Source organism: Rousettus aegyptiacus, unplaced genomic scaffold (genome assembly GCF_014176215.1).
Source record: "Rousettus aegyptiacus isolate mRouAeg1 unplaced genomic scaffold, mRouAeg1.p scaffold_m13_p_1, whole genome shotgun sequence".
NCBI lineage: Eukaryota > Metazoa > Chordata > Mammalia > Chiroptera > Pteropodidae > Rousettus > Rousettus aegyptiacus.
The window spans coordinates 24,017,029-24,034,957 of record NW_023416284.1 but is presented as its reverse complement, the minus strand read 5'-3'; the positions used below and the strand labels follow the sequence as shown (position 1 = coordinate 24,034,957).

Here is a 17,929-nt window from a genome sequence, read left to right as displayed (position 1 = left end):
CTGATCAATCCTGAGTGAAATACATGAGTCAGCAAATCTGCCTCTTGCATTCAGATCTTTCAGTCAGCTTTCTAGCGCCTCTAAACAGGAATAACCAGTCAATGATTCCAAGACACTTAGTGACAGCTTCTTGCAGGAAAGACAGAGATAAAAATAAGGAAACAGAAAAGAGCAAGAAAAGAATGATAGTGTGTAAATCAGACGAAACAGAAATAATGTAGCAAGCCAAATAAAACAAGCAAATGGGAAAATACTGTGTTTAATACCCCAGGGATTTTGCATTCATGAAATAAAAATACAGTGCTGTATAAAAGGGGAAAGGGTTGATCAGAGAGCAAGAAATAACTCTTGGAATTTAAATACAAGAGAGCCGAAATTTAAAATTTTAATAGAAAGTTAGGAAGATAAAGTTAAAGAATCTCCCAAGAAGTGAGGGGGTGGGGGGAGCGTGAAACAACCCTGAAGATGGAATTTGGAAGGAAAATGAGAACCTTCGAGGCTCATTCCTGAAGTTTCAATGTCTAATACGAATTCCACAAGGAAAGTATAAATAACACTGAAGGGAGAAATTAGCGAAGAACTCATACAAGAAAATCTCCCAGGACATGTCTTTCTGGACTGCAGAATAAAAATTATGAATAAAAAGAGATCCACATGAGATTTATCATTGTGAAATTTTAGGATATTGAAAACAAAGAGAAGATCTAAAAAGCTTTTGGATAAAAAGAAATCGTATACCAACGATTTGGAATCAGAGCTGCACTGGCAACCAGAGGATTGGAGAATTGCCTCCAAAATTCTGAGGGAAAAGAATTTTGAACCTAGAATTCTATAGCCAATTTTTAAAGTATAAGGAGAAAATAGAGACATTTTTCAGTATACGAGGTCTCATTTTTTTTTCCTCCTACGCCTTCTTTCTCAGGAAGCCAGCAAAGGAGGCAAGTAAAAAACGTGAGGGGAAACGGGATGCGGTAAAAAAAAAAAAAAAAAAAAAAAAAAAAAAAAGGGTAACACCTGTGCAAGTCCAAAGAGCAGTTCGACATAGGAGCCAGAAGACCCCCCAGAATGGATGCCCCAAGAACAACTGAAATAGATAAATATCCTGATATACAACTCTCTCCCAATTCTCCTTTTACATTTCTCCCGTGATTGTATTATTATTTTAGGTTAAGTCATTAATGGATACATTACACTCTACAATATTTTATTATTGAGTCAAAGCACAAACTATGATTACACTTCTTTCTTGTACAATTTTATTTCCCAGTTTATTCATTTTCTATATCTTTATTAGTGTTTTCCTAAACTCTCTAAAACAACTATAAAACGTGTTTGAATACTGTTTTCTACACGGTTTCCATATCAGGATGTCTATCAGTGAATAGAGCGAAGTGGTCAGATGATGATGCGTGCAAAGTGGGAACAGGGGAGAGGAAATGCCAAGGTGGGGAAGTTTCATAATTTTTAGTAGGTTGGTCGGGGAAGACCAAACTGCCAGGGTAACTTGAAGGAGAGAGGGAGGAAACCATTATAGACGTTTGGAGGAAGAGAGTTCCAGGCAAAGGGAAGAGCAAGTTCAAAGTCCTGGAGACAGAAACATGCCTGGTATATTCTTCATGCATCTACTAGAATTTCCCCTTGCATGTTTTACTGTCACTTCCATGACTCATTTCCCCATCAAAGAGCACCCCAATATTTCAGGCACCCATATTCAAACTTTAGTCGCTACTGATGAACTTTTTTATTCCTAGTATTCACATAGTGACCAAGTCATATGGATACTACTTGGGAAACATAATTCTTTCTCTTTTTTTATGTGCCCACTGTCACCATATATATCCTATAATAATAGAAATTATAGAACATTAGGACTGCAGTGACATTATCTGGTGTAACTCCATTGACTGAGGCCAGAATGAAGTTAATTCTCTGAACTCTCAGCCAAGTCTCTGGGGCACCAGGCAAAGCTTGATTACAAGACATCTAGTCTGCCCCTTGCCAGAATCCAGTCCATTTGCCTGCTGCTCACAAACGTGCTCCTCACACACTGCCTCATTCCTCCCCAACCCGTCCTGCAGTAACACTCTTTGGTCTGTCCCGGCAGGACTTTCCTCAGCTGCCAATCTGACACAATTCCTATATCTAAAAAGAACCTGACATTCAAGATACATCAGTCTTCTTTCACTGTTCCTCAAACACACCACGTTCATTTCTGCCTGTAACTCTACACTTCGAATCATCTTTTTTCTGTAATAGCCTTTCTTTTTCCTTCCTGTTCAGATTCCACCCATCCTTCAAGGCCTCTTGGAGACATGGTTTCTCCATCTAGTGGAGTAGAGCAGAAGCCGTGTTTTAGGATACTTGATTGCCCACACCCATCAACACCTTTATCTTCACATCAGTCTTGTGTCATGAGTGTTGTCATTCCCCATTTTACAGTTAAAGGAACAAAAGCTTAGCAGAGTCGAAAGACACTGGGCTAGGATTCAAGCCTATATCTTCCTGTGCTCTTAATTATTGTGTAATATTTTCTCCTGGTACACAGTAGGTGCTAGTAAATGTTAACTGAGTTGTTTATAAACTATCACATGTGTTAGTGGCCTCATGACCCCAAATGACCATGCCCTGAAGCTTATAGAGCACAGTCAGAGCAAGAAATTACCCCACATACAAAGGCCCACCTTGCGCCTTCAGAAAGTTCATGAGAAGCCAATGTTATGGGCAGACCAGAGTTATGAGAGGCAGTGAACTCAGTACCTCATTCAGCAAGTTTGAGTAAATACCAGGAGATATACCCAGAGCGTTGAAAGTGGTTGGCTCTGGGGACTGAAACTCAGGAATGGGGGATAGAGGCTTGGAGAGGCAGGGAATTTTTATTTTTATTGTAAGCTTTGTAGTACTATTTGATGTTTAATATTAAATACAATATTCCTTTGATTAAAATAAAAGTGACTTTAAACAAATTAAGTAGATTAATGAATATTAACATTTATCATTTACCACCCTTTTAGAATCTTGGATGTAGGGGGAAGAAGAAAATGTATGACAACAGCCATTTTGTAGGTTTGTAGTAAGGATTAAGTAAAACAAGACGTTTAATATGTGTTCGGCACAGAACCAGTTGCAAGAATTATTATAACATGAAGCAGGACTTGGGATAAAGGTTCACAATGGGTTCATTAGACCTGAGAGGCGTCATTATAATGACAGGCTTTAATAATTAGAGATTACTCTGGTCTCCACCCAGGCAGAACAATGTTAAATTCTCCTCTGGCCCTTTTGATCCTTCTCACCCCTTCCTCCAGATTTTAATTTCAAGCCAATCCACCCAATAGAGCAATTATTCTCACCAACCCCTCTGCACACATCCTTATCATACCTCTTCCCATTATGCTTCCACTTCATCCCAACCCTTAACCCTGAGAAAAGGGAGCAGTGAAATCTACAGTCAGATTTTGTAGTTCAGAGGGGAAAGTAATTGACTTTCCTGGGACATTTAAGTTTTTAGGAAAGGGAGTTTATAAGGGAATACTGAATCATGTTATTAAAATCCCACTCATTCAATCATTCATTACATATTTATTGAGTGCATGCAATGTGCCAGGCATAGTTCTAGGTACTGAAGATATAACAACAAACAAGATAAATATGCTTTGTGTCTCCATGGAGTTTACATACAATGTCACAGTGACCTGAGCAGCTACTTAAGCAGGCTTCTGGCAAAAATAGTCCCCTTTGTTTGCTGCTGACCTGTTTAATGCAGTGGAACAAAATAAGACATGAATTGGGTACCTCCTCATTCACAGCTCCCTGCTTAAGTGGCCATCTTTATGCCATGTCATCCTTTACCCCCGACCACAGCTTTTTTGGACCAGTAACAATCTGACCCAAGCTAGGCAATTAAATTCTTCCCCCAAGATTCTCCCAAAATTAGCCGTGGGAAGGTAAATTGAAAGATCATGCAATCAGAGCCACAGCAGAAGTCAGAGTAGACACCATGACAAGCCAACATCATGGGCAAACCAGAGTTATAAGGGGAAGTTGCTATTATAAGCTGAGCTGAGTTCTCTGTCCACAAAGAAGAAAATGCAGCAACTCTGCTCTAAGAAGAAATCAGAGATATTTGATCCCAGAAGAAAAGAGGAAAAGGGAACAAGCAAAAGGCTTTTTAGAAAAGGATAGAGCAGCTGCCTCAGTACCTGACAATGTCTAGATCCAGCTCCATTGCCTGCCAGGTTCTCCAGTTCATTCTTTGAAGAGGTTTCTATCCACCCAATAACTCCTCTCTTCTTCACTTGAGTAGGTTTAAGTATTTCTGTCTGTGGCAGACAGTCCGTAGGGTGGTCCGCATGAGTCCTGTTCCTTGGTGTTGATGCCCTTCTGAAATCTCTCTCTGAGTGTGAGTGGGACCTACCTGAGACTTGCTTCTAACCAATAGAATGTGGCAAAGGTGAAACATTCTGTAGATATAATTAAGGTCCTAAATTAGTTGAATCTGAGTTAATTAAAAAGGAAATTATTCTGACTTAATCACGAAAAGCTCCTTAAAAGTTGGACTGGGCTCCCTGAAATGAGAGACTCTGTTGTGAGCTTGGTCATATTAGGAAGTTCACCTGGCAGGGAGCTTTGGGCAGCCCCCAACAGCCAACAAAAAGCCAGGCTCCTCAATCCCCAGAGGAAACAAACTCTGCCAACAACCCCAATAATCTAACAGGTAGGTTCTTCCCTGGCTGAGCCTTTGATGAGAATGCAGCCTAGCCATATTCTTAATTAGAGCCTGTGAGGACCCCCTTAAGCTGTGCCCAGACCTGACCATGGAAACTATGAGATAATAAATGTGTATTCTCTTAGGCTGCTAATTTTGTGGTAACTTGTTAGCATTGAAATAGAAAACTAATATACTGCCATTCCAACTAAGTTTAACTAAATAAATAGGCTTGAGATTTCTAGTCAGGAAGCCAAGGTTCTAGTCTCAGCTTTGCAATAATAGTTTTCTTAGACCCAGGTAAGTATATTTCTCTCTCTGGTTCTCAGTTTACTCATCTGTACAATGGGCAGTTAGACATTTGGACTAGTGGAGCTCTGAGGTCCCTTTTAGTTGTAATGTTCTGGATGTTGTTCCTGACTACTGTCCTATTGTGGGGTGACGTATGTCAACTCCATTTCTCTGCTTAGAGGGCCCCAAAGCAAAATAAATGCCTGCAGCTGAGAGTAAATCCTGACTCATTGTTTGACCTTCCAGTCTTGCCACAGTCCTGTGGAACCAAATGTGCAACCTCCTCTTTACTGGCCTTGTTAATATAGATACTAATGTTTGTGGTGGGGTGAGGAAAGGGCTGTGTCTGAACAGTTGTCTATGGTCTGTACTTGAAGCCACATTGTGTGAAAGGATACAGCTGTTTCTCTTAACTCTGTAGCACCTCTCCTAGGAGTTTTGAGCAGTCTAAGAGAAGATGTTATGTGCGAAAGAAGGGAAAAAAGAAGAGCGTGAAGGTAGGAGAGAGAGAGAGTGATAGAGAGGTATCAATAGATGCTATTTTAAAGACAGATGACAGACCAATTGAGAGATTACTGGGAAGGTATTTAACACAATTTTCAAATAGTGTCATATACCAAGAAATAACATATTTTTCTCTAAGGATTTGGGACATTCCTGAGACAGAGTGCCCACCAAATATTTCATGTGTTCCCCTATATTTCCCACTCTCCTTGCAATTAGAATAGGGACATGTGACTGGATCTAGCCAATAACCTGTGATCAGAAGTGTTACTTCTCAGTTGAGGTAATAAAGACTTCGAATGTCTCACCCATCCCCTTCATCCTGTCACATGTTCCTGATGGTGCAGGGTCGAGGTGTCAAATCATCTTTCTCTGAGGACTGCAAATGGAGCAGAGTCACTACCAATTCACATTGGACATGTAATGAAAGCTAGAAATAAATTTGTTGAATTAAGTCACTGAAATGTGGGAGCTTGTCTGTTGCAGTGGCTAGCAGTTAATTATACTAATATTTGTATGCTATACTCATATCCCTGGATGCACTCTGTCTTCCATGTTCATTCCTTTGTACAATTTCTCTTTTCCTGGACCTCCAGGACTCATAGGTCACTGCTCTTTATACTGCAGACATGGAGATATGGTATATATGATGTTTTTAAATATGCTTTGAGTCTATGTTATTAAGGGCATATAAATTTAGAATTGTTATATCTTTCTAGTTTATTGACATTTTGTTCATTATGCAGTATCTAATAATGCTTCTTGCCTTAAAATTTAATTTGTATAATATTAATTTAACTTCACTGAGTTTCTTTTAGTTGCTGTTTGTATAGTATGTCCTTTACAACTTTTTACTTTAACATCTTCGTATCCACATATTTAAGATATTTTTAAAAGCAACGAAGAGTTGCTTTTTAAAAATTACCCTGACCATCTTTGTCTTTCAATAAGGCTATTTAGTCCACTTATATTTAAAATAGCTATTTACATATTTGAGTTTCAAGATAGCATAGTATTTCTTTCTCCCATATGTTCTATGTCCCATTTTTCTCTCTTCTTTTAAACGTTTTTTAGATTGTTTTTGTTCTCTCCTATTTTCCTATATTAGCTTGTTAGTAGCATATCTTTTTTTACTATTTTTCCATGACTACCATGGTGATTGCAGCATGAATCTTTGACTTGTTAAAGTTTAATATATATTAATTCTTTTACCACTCCCTGTACAATGCAAGGTTCTTAAAATACTTTAACTCTACTTACCTGCTCCTACACTGTGTTCCATTTTTATGGTGTGGTTTAATTCCACATATGTTTAAAACTCTACAAGATATTATTGCTTTTTACCCATATATTTATCCTTTCCATTGCTCTTTATATCTTCCTACATATTCATCCTCCCTTTGGGGTTTATTTTCATTCTGCTTGAAAAATTCCCTTCAGTATTTCTTTTAACATGGGTCTGTGGATGAAAAGTTTCCTTGGGTTCTGATTGTCTGAAAACACATGTATTTTTCTTGAATTTTCAAAGGGTATTTTCACCAGGTATAGAATTTTAGATTAACTGTTATTTTCTTTCAGCAATTTGTGCCATTCCATCATCTTCTAGATTTTATCATTTATGTTGGTGAGTCAGTGGTTAGTCTTAGTGTTGTTCCTTTGGAGATAATATGACTTTTTTCTCTTTTTCTAATTGTTTTTAATATCTTTTATTTGTCTTTGGTCTTCAGCAGTTTTACTATGAGGTACTTATGTGTGATTTTCTTTGCATTTATCTTGCTTAGGATTAATGGCACTTTTTTGTGTCTTTCATCAAGTTTAGAAAATTTTCAACTCTCTTCAAATATTGCTTCTTTGCCATTTCATATCTCCTCTCTTTATAAGACTCTAATTCCAGGTATTTAGGCTTTCTTTTTTTTACCCTACAGCCATATGTCTTTTACTCTCTTATCTATATTTTCCATTTTTTCTCTCTCTCTACATACTTCAGTATGTATATTTTATATTGACCTATCTTCTTGCCTCATTAATTCTAGAATTAGCTGGGTCTAATCTGTTGTTAGATCCATCTATTGTGTTAAATTTAGTTATTGTATTTTTCAGTCCTAGGATTTCAATTGCATTTCTGTTCAGAATATCCAAGTTTGGCGATTGGCTAGCACTCTAACACAATTCCAAGGCAAGAATCTTACTGTTCTAAACAGAACTATCCCATTTGATTACATGAACCAATAAAATCTAATTTTTGTTTAATCCAGTTTTAGCTGGATGTACAGTTACATACAACTGAAAAATCTTAACTAAGAGCGTTGAGAAATCCCCCTTCATGATGTCAAGATGGCTGCAGCAGCTCCAGGTGTCAAATGCAAACAGGACATACAGAGAAGAACTGGGATATTGCATGATGTACATCTTTTATTTTTTTAGGAGAAAGCACCTTTTCTAGAATCCCCAATTCAGAAAGCCAGGATTGTATCACATACCCATGCCTAAGCTAACCCTGAAATATGGAACAGGAGGAAAATAATTAGCTAGTAACAATCTTTATTCATCCTTGAACTTGAGGACAGGGTCATCGTCTCAGAGCAAAGGTCTATGGTAGATGAACATCCAAATAAAATTGGGGCTTTCTCAGCAATAAAAAATATAAGAGGGGAGAAGTATTGGGTAATCAACAGTTTTCACCTTGCCAACAGCTGTATTTTTTCCTGTAAAAGTGTCTGTGTGTGTGTGTGTGTGTGTGTGTGTGTGTGTGTGTAAAATACCATGAAAGGTATATACAAATCTATTAACTTGGTTTAAATTTTGAAGTGGGACTATGTGGGATGGAATGAATGGATATTTTCACTTTTTATGAAATTTTTATTAATTTATATTACTTTAGTAATTTAAACTTAAAAGGGCTCCTTCAATCTTAATTGGGCTCCTAGAAATAGAACTAAAAATTTTTTAAGAGTCAGAGAAGCATATGTTGGTGCATCTCATCCTAGCCTTGGACCCCAGTACATTTGTTCAGGTGCCAGTAGCAGATTTATTCCTCCTGAGGATTTGAAGGCAGAAGGCTATCAGAGCCTGATGCCATCAAATATTTAAACCATCTAACTCCCTCTCCTCATATTCTCAAAGCAACCCTCACCTCATAAATTGGCTTCCTGTGGACATTTTCCTATAGGGGAAGAATCTGCTAGACATGGTAATGTGAGCATTCTGGCCCTATTTGCTGTTTAATTTCTTATAGTATATTAAAAACAATGGTTCTTTGGCTCAGATAGCAGGATAAGAGCTGAGTTAATATGATTTACTTCCTGATCCCCCAAAATATAAGCTCTCTCTTAGAACTGTTAAGTCAAGTTTATGAGCTTGGACCATGATGAATTTAGCCAGGTAAATGTCACCTCTGAAGCCACTTGGAAACTGGCCAGCCAGCCTGCCCTGATAATATTTCTGTCCCTTCAAACACATTTCCTTCAGGCTTCTTACTTTCTAGCCATATTCATCTCAACCAGCTGTCTCTATTCTTCATTCTGTCTTTTTCTCTATGACTGTTTCTCTAATTTTCTTTCTCTTTTCCTACCTCACCACCTAACCTTCCTTTATTCTTTCCTTTTTTCTTTCTGTTTTTCACTGTAATTAACCATGGAGTTGAATAATGAAATGTACCAGAACTATGTGCCAAGCACTGTGCTGAGCCATGTATTAAAATCATATTCTGACCTCATGATAACTCTGAAAAGTGTTTTCATTCCAATTTTACAAAGGAGGAAGTAGAGGCTCATAAAGGCTATGTTGGGTTTGATAATCTAAAGATTTCCTCTGCTTAATTTTCAAAGTCAATAAGTTAGATGTTTTGTGTTTCCCTTATCTTAGAAAAATACTGTTTAAACATTTATTTATAACCTCCATCTTATTTTTGCCTGTGAGTCTCTTGACCTAGAAAAGAATTCACCTTGTATATATTTCTTTCTTAGGCTAGAAGTGGGAGATGGACTGAAAGAGTAAAGAGACAAATTGGAGATGTCCCTTGGAGCAGTAGGGCTTCTATTGCCCTTTGGTCCCTCTCTGTTCTCTTTCCTAAGAGCAGGGCTTGGCCCTGAGTTCCCTGGAACAATCTTAATCTTCTACATGGAGGAGGAAACTTCTACCTGTCCAGCCAGGCTTAATGTACTTTCTGCATCTGTGCAAAAGGAAGAGACTAAATTTTCACCTTCTGGATTCATAACTTTCAGTAACTTGAAGATGGAGGTTGTAGTAAAGTTGAATCGGCTCCACGGAAAGCATCTTTTTTATTATCTAGTGTTCTCTCCATTATCCTGGAGATAGTGAGGTAGAAATAAAGAGAAATATCCCTTTCATCCTACCTCAGATGGGGTCTTGGAGGAGTAGAAGGAAAAAAGTGGAGTTTCTGGATGGGTTCCAGGCTCCCCTCCCCACTCTTACCCTAGAAAGTAAGTCTATTTGTCTCCTGGAGACTCAAATCGCTGCATATTGGTTATAGGCTAAAGAAGTAGGCAGAGGGCCCTGGACCAAGGATCAGACCGCCATAAGAGAAGTCTCAGGTCTAGTTGAAAGCGGAAGATATGGACTCTGGTAGGTTCAGCACCACGGACAGAAACAAGCCCGAGGCTGGCCCACGGGCTGCTATAGTTCCTCACCACGGCCAGAAAACTCACCAAGCCCCCCCCTTCACACCCCTCATCCCCACCCCAACCCACTCCCCGCGCTCGCTATTTTAGGGGAATCTAACCTAGCTCTCCGCTGAATGGCCCCCAGCACTTAAGATCTCAATAAACCATGGCTTAGTTTCTTTCTAAGACACTTCTGAATTTCTTCATGAAGTGTCTATGCTGCAGCCCCCTAGTAGAGTGGAGTCTGCCTTGGAGCAACTCTTATTAAGATCAGACTGATGTGCATATATCCGCATAAACTGGGACTACACCGTTCTGTTTTTGTTATAAATGAATTGTTCAGAGGAAGAAAGAGAAGGCTTATTTCACTTCTTTTCTTCTTTCTTCCATTTCTATGGTCTCGATCTCGTGATTTCCCCCAGGTGCCTGCAGGTATGTGTGGTGGGAGAGGGTAGAAACCAGACTCTCGACAGTCAGCGGTTTCCTCAGACAATTTCCTCCATAGGTTTGGTTCAGAACCATTCTTGCGAAGCTCATAGGGAGTCTGCATTTTATTTTAGCACATAGGATCAGAACCTCTGCACTGAGGTCCCTGGAGCTCAGATAAGATGCTATAGCTGGCGCCTTAGAGACTGCAAAGGGGATGAGACCTGGTTTTGGAGAGGGAGGTGAGGGGTAGTGGAGTGAAGACTCGTTTTGAAATGAAAGGAGTCCTGGGTCTCTAAGCAGCTTCTAAAAATACCATCTCCCAGCGCTGGGGGAAGGGGGAGGGGGAAAAGCCAGCGTGAGGAGAATGAAGATGGGAAGAAGGTGGGAGATGTAAGAGACCTTTTCAGGTAGATCTGATTTCAGAAGCCCCCATCAGTATCCAAGGACTGGCCAAATGCCACGTCTCCTTCTGCTTCCTCAGCAAGCTTCAGCCCAACCCCCAGCTTCTCCCGATGATCTTTCTTCTACAGGCAAAGGATCTCAATTCCTCCCAGCCACTCTTATTGCTACTGTCCAGCAAATATATCTGTGAGCAAGCAAATGTGCTTGCACATATACACACACGCGCGCGCGCGCACGCGCACACACAGAAATGACACATGAAAGCAGCTTGTCAATAGCCAGTGTTCTACAATGCCAGAAAATTTCATTGCCCTCCATGCTTTCAAAGAGGTATGGACTGTGGCAGAGACAGGGCTATTGACCAGGTATCCTCATATCCTCAGCACGGAGCATGGTGCCCAGTAGTGTTATTTGTTTTGGAGGGATGAGGAATACACACACACACACACACACACACACACAATACGTAGACACTCAGGTCAGACAGGTAACAGGTAACAGGACTCACATTTATTCTCAAGACTTCTCCAGCTACTATCGCCTCCAAAGGAAGCGGGGCTGGGTCCCCCAAGAAAAGAGCTCTGAAAAGCCACGGGGTAGGTGGAGCTTTCTGCATTCAAGTTAGCCCAGTTGGTGGCGCTCAGTAGCTGCCTCCCTCGTCCTGGAGGGCCCCAACCCTTCCTACACTAACGCCTTAAACCCTCAGCCTGCACATAATGACCTTCATTAGATAGAGGTCGCGTTCCACGTTTCCTTGTGGCTTCTTCGGAGCTGGTTGAACTCTGCGAGGATTGTTCCGGCAGCTGTGCTCCTCGCCAGTCCCCTTGGGGGTGGGGGGGGGGGCGGAGAGGGATTATCAAAAGGGGAGAGCTCCAGGCTCTGAGCAGACTGAGGAAAGGGGTGGTTGTATAGAGTGCTGCCTGTGTCCTGGCAGCTAGAGCAAGAACCCGAGACAGCGATCGTTCAAGCAAAATCTACCACCATCCCGGCATTCACATGGTTTCCCAGATGTTGTGTTGCTGGTAGGGTGGTACTCTTTCGCACTTTGCTCTCCTTTCTTGAGCAGCTCCCGAGATCGGGCTTGGCCCCTTCATCCTGCCGGTGTGTGTGTGTGTGTGTGTGTGTGTGTGTGTGTGTGTGTGTGTGATGAGGACACGGAGAGAAGGGGGCGGGATTGAGCCCTGAGACACCAGGAGCCGCAGACACTGGAAGAAGCCAAGGGCTGGAAAATAAAGGAGCTCCCCGGACCTTGGAGGCAAGACATCAAAACCCCTGCAAGTCCTAGGAACAAGGGAGCTTCCAGGCTAACTCAGAGAGGCTTGCAAGTGTCGTTGCCTTCCCCAAGGTTTGCCCCTCCTTAAGCCACGCCCACACCGTCTACTTCTCAGCAATGAGGGGCTAAGGTTTAGCGCTCTGGACCACCGATGCCAGTTCATTCCCCTCCCCAGGAGTCCAGCCAGCGCTCGGAACTGCCCCACCCCCATGGTTTGGAGATTGGCGGGACCCCTTCCTTTCCCCCTCCAGTTTGCTGTTCCGCCCCTGGCCTATGAAACTCCACCTCCTCTCCACCCTCTGCTGGCGGAGATTGGTGGAGCTCCAGCAGCGGTGCTTAGTGATTGGTCCCCATGGATGATAGTAACCGGCGAGATCCCGCCCCCAGGCGGAGCTGAGGACGGGGGCCACTGCTCAACTGCGCTGGGGCTGGCGCGGCTTGAGCCGCCGCCGCACTGACAGCTCGGTCTGCGGACCATGGAGACCAGTGCCGGCCCACATCCGCAGCGCCTGTTCGTTTGCCTGATGCCACTCTGTCTCTCTTTGCTTTTGGGACCAGGGAGGCCCGGGACCGCGGAGGAAGGTGAGAAGACTAGTCGCTGTTCTTGGAGGCTGGGATGCCAAAAGATAGGGGGCTGAAGCGCTGGGGTGCTGGGAAGGAGTCTTATGGAGAGACTGGAGTCTGTATTGGGGTTTGAAGCAAGCGGGCAGCGGGAAGCAAAGACTTAGAGAGACAGAGAAAAAGGGAATTGAGCTCGGGAGCTGGATACCGGGAAGCCTGGGAAAGAAAGAGACCGAGAACTGTGGGAGCCAGAGGCGGCAATCCAGGGGCCGGTGAGGAGGACAGGCGATTGGAGGTTGGAGGCGTGGGGGCGGGAGAAGAGAGCAGAGGGCACAGAGAGGTGCGCAGGTGAGATGGGAGCCCGAACAGCGGTGGCTAGGGGACCCCTGTGCGGCCAATAAGAGGTGGAATGTTGGGGCCGGGGAGTGGGGTTAGGGAGTGGGGGCTGGGTCCAGGAGCTGCCCGATGTGCTGGTCCAGGATCTGTCCGCAGTGCTGGATTTGGAACGTAGACGACCCGGAGCGGTCTGCTTTGCTGGGTTTGGGGCTACCCGCCGGTACCAGAGCCTCGAATCTTGCCTCTGATTCTGAATTTGGGGAACCTGTACGTTCGGTTGAATCCAGAGGCGTCATACCCAGGTGCAGAATCCCGAGGAGCTGGAATTTGAGGTTTTGAAGGCAGGATTGGTCAGGGTGCTGGATTTCTGAAGCTTTCTGATATGCAATTTCAATATGCCCGTCAGTTATACTGAAATCGGGACGCTGTTGGCGGTCCTACCCACTGTCACTGATGCCTTTGGGGCCAATCATGTGAGAAGCCCTCTCTCTGGAACCTCATCCCCTCGCTTAAGCTCCAGATGAGTTAAGTAATCTTTCAAGATCTGGGGATGACGTGGGGCCCTGTCTCTGAGCTGCTGCTGTGCTGTCCAAACCTGTGCTTCTCTGGGACCAATACTGAGAGCAGAGCTCAGACCACTGGGCTGATGCCTCCTGGGGGAAGAAAATGACTCCAAGCCTCCTTGGTGCAGGAGAGGTCATGGTTTTAATACATATAAAAGGACCACTGACATTCTTTCAAAGACAGTCGAGGTGACAGCCCCTGGGAAAGGGGCTGGCTGAGAAGATGAGAGATTTTTATTTCCTCTGCTACTGGGCTGGTCTCTCCACTTCATTTTCCCCAGAGGCCTTGGTAGTCAAAGTAAAAAGGTTCAAGTTTCCTCCATTTTTGGTAACTCTGGACCTCAGAGAAGCCCCTCAGTCTAAGTGGATTCTGAGATACATACAGGAATCCTCTGATACACTCACTTTCTCCCTCTTCTTGGCACTTAGTTATAATTTAGGAAACCTAGGAAAGCCGTGGGGGGAGTTTCGCTGACAAACCCGCCCCCCCCCCTCCATTTTAGAGCCAGCCTTAGAGTACTTGTCATGGACTCTGTGGCAGGCTGAATAATGACTCCCCCCCCACAATATGTCCACATCCTAATCCCTACAACCTGTGAATGTTATCCTAAGTGGCAAAAGCCTTTTCAGATATGATTAAGGATCTTGAGATGGAGAGGTCATCCTGAATTATTTGGATGGGTCCGATGTAATTGCAATGGTCCTTATAAATAGGAGGTAGAAGGAGTCAGAGTCAGAGGAGAAGACGATGTGATAACAGAAACAGAGATTGGAGTGATGCGTTTTGAAGATGGAAGAGAAGGCCACAAATCAAGGGATCCAGGTGGCCACTAGAAGCTGAAGAAGTTCAGCAAATGAATTTTCTCCTCTGAACCTGCATAAAGAACTAATCTTGCTTACGCCCCCACTTTAGACCAGTGAAACTAACTTCCAACTTCTGACCTCCAGAACTGTAAGAGAATGAATTGTTTTCACCCACTGAGTTGTGGTAATTTGTTACTGCAGCCACAAGAAACTAATACAGGCTCCTACCCTGATTATATGTCTACCCCTCTCTGGACTTAAGCTACTTACACCTCCTCCTGGAAATGTATGAAGTGGAAAAAACTTGTCTGTGTCCTTTGTCACATTTGTCATCCCTTAGCAAATTCACTGAATTCATTAAAGGGTCCACCTTCCTGGCTTCTGACATGTTTTTCCCTTTTCCTAGTCATTCTCCTGGATTCCAAAGCCTCCCAGGCTGAGCTGGGTTGGACTGCACTGCCAAGTAATGGGGTAAGTGCAAACCTCTCTCTCTGTCCCAGGGATCCCATGGTCGTCCTGACTCAGGCCCATTTGCTCCCCATGGTTACATCAGATCAAAATGCTCCCTGGAACATTGTGGATGGCAGCAGCCCTGGCTTCAAGCCAGAGTCACCTCTTAGAAAATGTTGATTCTTCAGTCAGTCAAAAATAATAAATAAATAAATGGATGACTGAATGAATAAATAAATAAATAATGGTAAAAAGCGAGGAGAGAACTGGCTGTGTCTAGGAACAGAAATGTGGCCTCTGGATGGAGCCAAAGCTGAACAGTGCCTTGCACACAGCAGACCCTCCTCCAAGCAGTGTTGCTGACTGACGGATTGTCAGTACAAGCAAGACCTGGAATCCTAAAAGAGGCTCGGAAACCGAGTTGGGGTGTGGAGATGCAGTAGTGTGACAGTAGCTTGGTGTCATGGAAAGGGCACTGGGTGGAGAGCTAGGAGACTCCAGGCACCATTCCTACCTCTTCTAGTCACACGTGTGTGTATCTCTAGTCAAGTCCCTCTCCCTCTGGAGCCTCAATTTCCCTTCTATAAAAATTAAGAATTGGACTTGGTTGTCTTCATTGTTTCTCCTGGGTTTGCATCTTATAATTTCAGGGGTGTGTGTGTGTCGAGTAGTGTGGGGAGGCGGGGTAGGAGGGAGAGAAGAATGCTAAATGATGGGACAGGAGGGGTTCAGCCTGAGTCATCGAGAGGGCTCGAGCTACTGGGGGCGCCTTGGCTCCGAGCTGCCCACATCTTCGTTCTCCTCCTCAGTGGGAGGAGATCAGCGGCGTGGACGAGCACGACCGTCCCATCCGTACATACCAAGTGTGCAACGTGCTGGAGCCCAACCAGGACAACTGGTTGCAGACTGGCTGGATCAGCCGCGGCCGCGGACAGCGCATCTTCGTGGAGCTGCAGTTCACACTGCGTGACTGCAGCAGCATCCCCGGCGCCGCGGGCACCTGCAAGGAGACTTTCAACGTCTACTACCTGGAAACCGAGACCGACCTGGGCCGCGGGCGTCCCATCCCTGGCGGCAGCCGGCCCCGCAAAATCGACACAATCGCAGCGGACGAAAGCTTCACTCAGGGCGACCTGGGCGAACGCAAGATGAAGCTGAACACCGAGGTGCGCGAGATAGGTCCGCTCAGCCGGCAGGGTTTCCACCTGGCCTTCCAGGATGTGGGCGCATGCGTGGCGCTGGTCTCTGTGCGCGTCTACTACAAGCAGTGCCGCGCCACAGTGCGGGGCCTGGCGGCATTCCCAGCCACCGCGGCTGAGAGCGCCTTCTCCACGCTGGTGGAGGTGACCGGAACATGCGTGGCGCACTCAGAAGGGGAGCCCGGCAGCCCCCCGCGCATGCACTGCGGCGCGGATGGCGAGTGGTTGGTGCCCGTGGGCCGCTGCAGCTGCAGTGCGGGATTCCAGGAGCGCGGTGACATCTGTGAAGGTATCCAGCGGACTAGGGTGTGTGGTGCGGGAGCGTAGCCCGCGCCTGTGGCAATTGGAAGAGAGAGTGCCCTAGAAGAAAGAGGCTGGAGGGGCGTGGAGACTGGAGTCCTGAGTCATGAGCTTTTGTGGAGCTTCCGATGGGTGAAGTTACTAGGCCGATGAGTGAAATTACTAGGAGGCGAATTCGACCCCATACAAGGGGCATTAGGGGCCTGTATTTCAGGCACTATGATAAGCACCTCACACAGGTCTTTTCATTTATTCAGGGCAATAAAGTCATCATCTATGTTTCGCAAATGAGGAAACAGAGGCTCAGAGAGATTAACACCTCACTTGCAAAGTTAGGAAATGGGGAACCAGGATTTGAATCCAGGTGTGCCCAACTCTCAAGTTCTACTACACCATGGTGAACCGCACCTCCCCCCCCCCCCCCCCCGCCCCATGCGTAAGGAAGATTTCTACAGTAGCCCAACTCTACTAGCTATTGGCTAGTGAGTTGGTTACATTTTAGGGAGTGAGCTCCCTGTCACCGAAAATATGCAAGTCAGAGGCTAGCAGGGAGATTCTTGAATTCGAGAGAAATTGGAGTTTGCAATAAATGACTACTAATGTCTCACCTAACTCTCTCAACTAGAGTCACCATACCCCCTGGGGGAGACCCTCCGTGTTGGGGTTTCTATGGGTTCTCAGGTCTGTGGAGGCACCAGGAACAGACCTCTCCTTCCCTTCCCTATCTGTGGGAAGAGGGTAAGGGTGGGGTATGGATGTGTGCACTTAATGGAGAAAGATCGAGTGATGCTTTTTCTAAGCCATGTCCTTTTCTGGGTGGTAGGGAGACAGAAATGAATCAGGCATAGTCTCACCTTTTAAGCTCATAGTCTAGATGAGAGATGTAAAAATTTAAAAATCACAAGACGGTGACACATGCTCTAACAGAGGGATTAATACAGTGGTAGGAAGATAGGGGAGGAAGTGATGAAATGTTCTTTGTTCATTCATTCATTCAGTATGAACGGAGAACATCTGCATATATTGAGGGTTTATGATACGTCACCATCTCTTCCATGGGGGACCTTGTGGCTTAGTAAGGGATTTGGAGGAATGAACCTCCCTGAGCTCTTCAGGTAGGGTAAGGATTCACCTCTGTTCTCCAGCACCTGTTGCAACCTCTATTTCTGCACTCACCCCATGGTATGCAGTGTTCTACTTATGTGCGTTTCCACTGTTGGTCTAGGAACTTCTGAGCTCAGGTAATGAGTCTCAGCAGCCCCAGTGCCCATAATAGAATAGGGTATATGGTAGGTGACCAGTAGAAATGTAACCCGTGAATGAGTGGTTACGATAGGGTGTGGTATTTTATCAACAGAATGCTGAGGAAGCCTGGAGAAAGGAGAACCCAGTTCTAAGGGTGGAGAGAGATAGCAAGAAAGCCTTTCTTCAAGGCAGCTGAGAGCATTCTAAGAGATTGTGTGCAGAAGCATGGAGGCAGGAGAAGATGT

General features: G+C 44.3%; 1 protein-coding gene across 4 annotated transcripts in view; it reads left to right on the top strand.

Annotated features, from left to right (window-relative positions):
- Positions 1–12,685: 12,685 nt before the first annotated feature.
- The window catches only part of EPHA10 (EPH receptor A10), a 35,949-nt gene continuing 30,705 nt past the window's right edge, over positions 12,686–17,929 (top strand). For all 4 annotated transcript variants that reach the window (XM_036231944.1, XM_016157409.2, XM_016157410.2 and 1 more), the window contains exons 1-3: positions 12,686–12,808; positions 14,897–14,961; positions 15,750–16,428. In XM_036231944.1, the coding sequence (XP_036087837.1) occupies positions 12,703–12,808; positions 14,897–14,961; positions 15,750–16,428 (850 nt within the window). In that variant the 5' untranslated portion in view covers positions 12,686–12,702. The remainder of the gene's footprint in view (positions 12,809–14,896; positions 14,962–15,749; positions 16,429–17,929) is intronic.